Genomic DNA, 8,304 nt, shown 5'->3' with positions numbered 1-8,304 from the left:
TTAAATCATTCTGTACTCTTTATCCTCTGGTTCATCATATAGTCTCATTACAGGATGGTAATACATCACTGTGCAAAACCCAACCAGCCACGCCACTAGAGTTCCTCCCAAGAAGACACAGAAGGTTAATAGACAGATGTATATGAAATCTTCTAGTTGTAAGTGCAGAAGACACGTGTAATAGAGCTCCAATTTTGCTCTGATGAGAGAAAAACCCTGCATTTCTTTTGGTTTGCTGCAAGTGGTATTCTCAAAATCTGCAAAAAAGAAACATAAAACAAGAATAATTCTAGTGTGAATTTTAAACAGTTGCTGGTATCTCTACAACTAGATTGGCTTTTTTTGGCAGCTTCAGCACACTGCTGGCTCAAATTAATAGTTATATGATAAGACCGTCAATATATATTAAATATCCTTCTTGAAATATAACAGTAATAAATTGCTATTTCCCTTGACAAGTCAAGCCTTTTCATGGCTTTCATTTCTTTTAAGGCCAATATCCAGTATTTTCTAATTCTGCCATGGACAATTGGGATCAGCAAACTAGTCATTAAACAAAGTGACTGCTAAGTGAAACTACGACTGTGCTTATGATTTTCTTCAGAGTTCTTTTGCTTGATAAGTCTACAAGAGTCATAAATGTGAGGATTGGTTGCAAAGTTACTTTTTAATCATCATCATAACTGCAAGCTCTGTGCAACTGAGATCTATTTATACTTCTGATCATCTCTGTTTTAAAACCCTTTTTCTCCCTTTCGATCTGCTGAGTCTATTTCAATTCTAAACAACAAAAAGAATACCTAGTTTTAATATCCCTATATGATTTATTATACAGATTCAAACACCCTGTTAATAGCCAGAAACATATAGCTAAGCCTAAGATGAACAGAGGACACTTTATATGCCCAGCATAAAAATTAATTATATAAAACACTGATATAGCAGCACTGCAATTAAACCTTCTTTATGAAAACCATAGGCTGCTTTATACATACTGAGTTTGCAAGTAATTAGGAACAAGGAATTGAACATGTTTACATGGTATAGGCATTATCAGATAACTATAAATAAAGATATCACCATGGGCCAATAATGGTAAATTTCAACTGAGTTCAGAGATGGTATCACGGTACTGATGTTCTGACTGCACAGACTAATCTGAGGATTTGTGAAAGTTGTCTGTGGCAGAAATACACAGGGACTCAGTGGAGTATAATTGTGTAGGTCTGTGGATCTGACAGCCAATTGAAGAATCTACATTCCTAATGAAACTGGGGAATAAAAGAGGTATTCATCATGAAGTCCGATCTCACCTGGGGACTTAATATCAGTATTTGTTAGCCAGTTGCAGAATGTCAGAAACTTGCAGTCACAATTCCAGGGGTTACCATTTATTCCCAAAATACGAAGTCTGTACAGGTTTTGAAATGTTTCAGCACTGAGGTAAGACAAGCCACAATCCCTCACATCTATATATCTTAGAAGACTGTTCTTCTCAAAGGCCCGTTGCATAATCTCCACCATCAATGGATTGCCAGAGAGATTTAAGAGCACCAGCTTACTCAGTTGTGAAAAAGTGAAGGATGTTATATGAGAGAGCTTGTTGAAACTGAGATCCAAATATGTCAGTTTCTCTAATCCTGGAAAGCTGAAATCCAAGTCCATTGTTATCAGATTATGGCTGCAATCGAGGTGGACTAGTTCACTGAGATAACTCATGGTTAATAGTGGTAAATTGGTTAGATTGTTCTGTGCTAGAATTAGTTTTTTGGTAGTCAGAGGAATTGTGGTTGGAAAGTTGTATAATTTTTTTCCTGTGCAGTTCACTTCCCACTGGTTACAAGTACATTCTGTGGGGCAACTCAGGGCCTCTTCTATCCATTTCATTCCAAGTGCAAGAATCATCCACAAAAGTGTGGAACTATGACAAGAGATCGGAATGAAATATCCCATCTTGTAGATTTCTCTCCTTTAGCTTCATCAGAAGGGGACTTGCCTTTTTGAAATTTCAAATGCAGAAGAGAATGTTAGTTTATCAGTTCCTGCTAGAAGAAAGAGCTCCAAGTCATCTCAGTTGTTACTATCACCTTTATGACATCACCTCTTTAGCTCATTCATTTGGAATCATGATGGTGATGTACAAGCAGCTCTGCCTTTGTCAACTGTCTTAATAAATATTCACTTCTTTTTTTTACCATTTATGCATGTTCCAGTATTTCATACTTTTGTAACCATAATTATATTATTACATAGCGCAATAATATTTACACAAAAGAGTGTAAAATATATACACTACATGATGGTTTATATGTACATTTACATATATGACCAAAATTCTCAAGACTATATTTTCTATAAAAATAACCAAGATGTAGCTGAGCCAGAACAATTCTAGGTCTAGATGGAATTAGCAATAATTCCTAGTTACGGTAAATATACCTGCTTGTTTTTCTCTAGTTCAATGTACATCTCTCCAGGTATCCTAGTTATAGCAATAAATGACTTTTTGCAACAAATCTAATACTGTATAATATTGTAATACTAATTGTTCATTTTTCATTATTTTAACTGAAATTATAACTAAAGAAGTCCAGCAGCAAGCAACAAGTATCGATGTAACAACTAACATAAGAATTTTTATTTGAAATCCCATGGGATGATGTAATCTTTTCTACTGGACATCCTAGAGTGCAACGTGATGCATAAGGACATCTTTCCCCAGAGCAAAACCTTGAATCCAAAGCCTACAATCTGAGTGAACATGTCAGCCTCCATCTCCAGTTTCTTGCCCTCTTTGTGAATAAAGTGGGCTGTCCTTTGTGCAGCAACCATGAGGGAGAAATCATGTGCCATCTTCTCCAAATATCTCTGTATTTTTTCTGTGCCTAGTAACTTTTTAATTTCTGCATTTATGGAGCTCTCTGGAACTGAAGAGAACAGTGTAATGTTCCTCCATGTCTTCCATGCAAGTGAAGTGCAAGAGCTCTTTTTCTGTGTGCAAAGGCCACTGGGATACTCAGGCTAACAAAAAGGAGGCCCTCAGCCTTCCATCTCCATAACCAGACACTCTGATGAGGAGAAATTCTCAGGACTCCTCTTTCAGGTATGAGGTATATGTTCATTTTTAAAAATCCATAGTCTTTCTATGACAGGAGAGAGTGCCTAATATTGAATTCACATGAGGTAATGTGTTTTTATTTGTAACATTCATCTTATCTTTATGTGTAAAAGCTACACATAAGAAAGAAAGGCCCTTGACTCAATTTGGTTGAAGTGATAGGTTGTTTTACTAAAGTTATGCAGTTGTAGCGAAACTCATGACTGGAATGTACTAATAAAAGGATACAAACTAGTAAAAAAACTAGACCTAACAAAAGAGGAGGTGGAGTTGCATTATATATAAAAGATCACTACATCTCTACAGAAATACACAAAATCAAGGATGAAAACTTCCTAGAATCCATATGGGTTAATATAAAAAGGGGGGGGGGAAGAGATGCTATATGTGTATACTACAGGCCACCTGTCAGGTCTGCCTCCATTCAAATCCTAAGAAAGAAAATCCTCAACTCCATGGCTTTAGAGAAGAGGTACTTTTTCTAAGAATGAACTGATAGTAGCAAAAGCAAGGCAAGATTTGAGTAAAAACCATGTGAAAGTTACACATTGAATGTTTACCCACAGCCCTCCCCCCAGGATCCAGCCCAGGCAGGCCAATCAATCTCCAATATGATGTTATGAGCAGATGGTGTATGCCTCTGGAGGCCCAAGATGGTTGGCCTTAGTAAAGTCTAAACATCTTTACTCCATTGATAGGGAGCAATCCTCCCTTCCATTTCTCATGGGAACACTTATACCAGCTCACTTCACCACCCCAAATACCAAACTCCCCATCCCCTATTGCTATGGCAGCAAAGGGCAAGCAAGTGGCAACTGCAAGCTGGAAATCTGGCTGTCATTCGGCCCCTTTTCAACAGAGGCATTAGCCCTACAAAAAATATATAAAGCATAAGAAAAAACAACACAACAAGTGAATTAGGGAACATTGCTTAATCCAGGTTTATCAGGATATTTCCTGTGAAACACCTGAAGAAGTTTAGGGGTCCGAACATTGCAAGCATCCACCCATTCTGATTGGGAAGGAAGGAAATGCTTCCATGCCACTAGGTATTGATTTCCTTGACTTCAAAATGCTGTTCCCCCTCTATAAGAATGGGCACTGGAGGGGCTGGATGAGTGAGGTGAATAGGAGACAAATTTTCAGGCTTTGGCAGGGCAGGTTTCAGGCCCAGGTACAGCACGGAGACGGCATTGGTTGCGCGGGTGGATGATCTCTGGCGGGCCTGGGACAGGGGTTATTCCTCTGTCCTGGTCCTATTAGATCTCTCAGCGGCTTTTGATACCATTGACCAAGGTACCTTGCTGCGACTCTTGGGGGGTTGGGAGTGGGAGGCACCTTTTACGGTGGTTCTCCTCCTACCTCTCAGGCCGTTTGCAGACGGTGTTGGCAGGAGGGCAGAGGTCAACCCCGAGGCCCCTTAGTTGTGGGGTCCCCCAGGGGTCGGTCCTCTTTCCCCTCCTGTTCAACATCTATATGAAGCCACTGGGTGAGATCATCTGTGGTTTCAGGGTGAGGTATCATCAATATGCTGATGATACCCAGCTTTTCATCTCCACCCCGAACCGACCCAGTGATGCCCTCGACATGATGTCCCGCTGCCTGGAAGCAGTACGAATCTGGATGGGGAAGAACAGGCTCCAGCTCAACCCGGGCAAGACTAAGTGGCTCTACGTACCAGCATCTCGTTTAGTCCAAGAGGTTCCGTCTTTGGTTATGGGAGGTGAGGTGTTACCTCCCGTTGATAGGGCGCGCAACTTAGGCGTCCTTCTGGATACACGACTCAGTTTTGAAGATCATATAGGAGTTGTGGCCAGGGGGGCATTTGCCCAGGTTCACCTGGTGCGCCAGTTGCACCCCTATCTGTACTGAAATGCTCTACGTACGGTCACTCATGCACTCATTACCTCCCGTATAGATTACTGCAATGCTCTCTACATGGGGCTGCCCTTGAAGACCACCCGAAGGCTCCAGCTGGTGCAGAATGCGGCCACGCGGGTTGTGATGGGAGCATCCTGATACTCCCATATTACACCCATCCTGCGTGAGCTACATTGGTTACCGGTTGTCCTCCGGGTGAGATTTAAGGTGCTGGTTCTTACCTATAAAGCCCTACATGGCTTAGGCCTGGGATATTTTCAGGACCTTCTGCTGCCAGGAATGACCTCCCATCGCCCGGTGCGCTCACACAGGGAGGGCCTCCTCAGGGTGCCGTCGGCTAGACAATGTCGGCTGGCGACCCCCAGGGGGAGGGCTTTCTCTGTGGGAGCACTGGCCCTGTGGAATCAACTTCCCCTTGAGCTCCGGATGGCCCCGGATCTCCGGTCCTTTCGTCGCAGCCTTAAAACATTTCTCTTCCATCAGGCTGACCTGGACTGACAATAGGGATTTTTAAATAGAATATTTTTTAATATTTTATCATTTTATCATTGGGGCTTGTTAGTTTAATCTTTTTTAACATTTGTACTATTGTGTTTTATTGTTGTTAGCCGCCCTGAGTCCTTCGGGAGATAGGGCGGCATATAAGTCCCAAAAATAAATAAATAAATAAATAAACATGGAACTGGAAACAGCCCTCGGGGCAGTTGAAGGCTGTTTTCCATTCATCTCCCTCTTTGATGCAAACCCTGTAGTAAGCTTCTCTCAATTCCAACTTAGTGAAAATTCTCCCTTTGGCTAAATGTGCCAGCATATCTTTCATCAAAGGCAACAGATCAACATTTTCTATGCATACTGCATTTAATCCTTTGTAATCAATCCAGAGACGAAGGGTGCCATCTTTTTTCTCCTCAAATAACACTGAAGCAGCCACTCTAGCTGGCTGGATGAAACCTGGTTTCAAGTTCTTGTCAATAAAGGCATACAACTCATCTACCTCGCGTGGAGTCATTGAATAGATTTTTGGTTTGGGGAGCTTTGCCTCAGGGAGGATCTCTACACTGCAGTCCATGGGGTGGTGGGATGGGAGCACATTGGATCCCCTCTCACTGAATGCGTCTCTTAAGTCCCAGTATTCCTTTTGGATTTTCTCCTCTCCCTTGGTAAGTTCTTGTACAGCAGCCCCTAACTTCCTTGTCAGGTTTGTTCTTTTGGCTTCTGGTGAGGGATTCCTCCCCCATCTCTCTACTAGCAGAGGTCAGATTTTTAGGAGCCCTTTTCTTCAATTCGTGAGAGGATTCCACGTGCAGCCAGGACAGTCTGAGCAAGAGGGGTCTCTCCATCTCAGGTGCCACTATAAAACTCAAGAGCTCTTTGTTACCCATCTTCATTTCCACAGGCTCCATTACGAAGTGAGCCAGGGCTCCCCCTGCACTGATCCATCCAATTGGCAGAAGGCTATGGGCACCCTCAGTACCTCAGTCCCAATTTTTCCATGACCTCCAGGCTAACCACACACCTTGTGCAACCCAAATCCAATAGGGCCAACATCCTTTCCTGGGTGCCTTATGAGGGAACCACTAACTCCACAGAGATGGTCATGGGGGTTACATGTTGACTTACCAGGGCGCTGTCATCGGAATTAGATTCACTTTCCTCTGGGGGAGTTGGAGGTCCCAACCCCTCCTGGGTAGGAGGGGCAAACTCAATGACCTCCATCCCTTTCAGGGCCATTTCATGGAGCTTTGTGGTGGTTTCTCAACTTTCCTACCCTCTGCGGCTGCAGGTTTGGGGCTAGATTTTGCTGAGTGACAATCATCTGCTCAATGCCCTTCTTTTCTGCATATGAAACAGGCTGTTGACTGCTGCTTAAGTGCTGGCCACCTTTGGTTGCTTTTGGGGATTCTTTATGGGCAGGAGGCAAGGACTTTCTCCAGCCACAGCCACCCCAGTGTCAATCTCTAACCAGGTCTATTTCCACCTCGTCCGCCAGTACACACCAGCTCTGGAGATCTCAAGGGCCCCCTGTGAGATGCAGGTGTGGTAGACTTCATTACTGAGCCCATCCTTGAAACATTCGACCAGGATCTCCTCAGGCCATGTGGCCAGCCGACATGCCAGCTCATGGAACTCTTGAGTGTATTCTGCCACTGACAGTCATCCCTTGGTGATAGTCTTCATCTGGATTCTGGCTTTGTGCTCTGTTACAGCAGGCACATCAAACTCGTGATATCACGTGACATCACACAACATATCGTGAGTTTTTCCCCATTGCTGGCAATGGGGTGGGCGCAGTTTTGGTGTGATGCATCTGGCCCATGGGCTGGCAGTTTAATATGCCTGTGCTAGAGGGTCCTCAAACTGCTGAAGAGCTATCATATACTAGTCATAGTTTCACAGTTGGGGGACATTGTCATTGTGAAGAGAAACCATCCACTCTGCTGTGGTTCTTTCCAGGGCCATGGTGACACATCTCACTTTAGCAGTCTCTGATCCCAATTTGCTCCCATACTCCTGCATATAATTCTAGACTTGACCTAGGAAGGATCCCAACAATTTGGAATCCCCTCTGAACTTCAATCCAGCAGTGGCATTTTAAGAGCCTGCCACCTTTGGGATGTAGCTCCCCCAGTTGAGGCAGCTGGAGGAGCCATGGCTCCTAATGGCTGTGTGATTGTAGACATTGCCAATCCCTGCAGAGCAACGGAGGCAGCTGCAGCCACTGGGGAGGTGTCTGTTCCTGGCTGGCCTTGCTGCTGGGTTGCTGGGCAAACATCTGAACTAGAGTTTCTCTGGCTTTCCAATTTTCAATCACCTCTTGCAGCAGATACAGTGCATGGCTCAGCATGAGGTCCTAATGTTTGGAGTCAGAGGGGGGATCTCACTACAATCACCTTCATGGTCCTCCACTCTGCAGGATCCTCCATGGCCCCTGGTAAAAGTCACCCCTGCAGATGCTCCTCAGGGTCCTTCAGCCACCCTACACTCAGTGACAATGTGGGTTGAACCAACTTCTCATCAAGCTCCAGCTTCTCCAGCCATTCCACCTTATGTTAAGTGTGCCATGGGCGTGGGAGGGTTGCTCCTGGGGCTCTACATTTTTCCCAGTTGCTCTCGTGGGTTGACATCGAGTGCTTGGCTCCCATGGTAGACTACAGTCTCCAAGTTGACTGATAAAGCAGATCTTGCCTAATGTAAGGTCTGTCTCCATTGGCTGATATCACCCAACCAAGCAGAAGAAATAGATGAACTGTTTGCTAATCAATTAACAAATGTATGTAAGAAACATACCACAGTAGTAATGGGAG

General features: G+C 43.8%; 1 protein-coding gene across 1 annotated transcript; it reads right to left on the bottom strand.

The window, feature by feature from the left end:
* LRRC52 (leucine rich repeat containing 52) lies at nt 1–6,730 on the bottom strand (the record flags this gene model as incomplete). The annotated part of the gene is made up of 3 exons (XM_081325540.1): nt 1–257; nt 1,314–1,833; nt 6,620–6,730. 3 exons carry the CDS (start codon nt 6,728–6,730, stop codon nt 1–3), a joined length of 888 nt encoding a protein of 295 aa, XP_081181666.1.
* Nucleotides 6,731–8,304: the final 1,574 nt, after the last annotated feature.

Source organism: Vipera berus (genome assembly GCF_964194415.1).
Source record: "Vipera berus genome assembly, chromosome: 3".
NCBI classification, from domain to species: domain Eukaryota; kingdom Metazoa; phylum Chordata; class Lepidosauria; order Squamata; family Viperidae; genus Vipera; species Vipera berus.
Note: the sequence above shows the minus strand (reverse complement) of the source record. Positions and strands in the feature narration are given on the sequence as shown.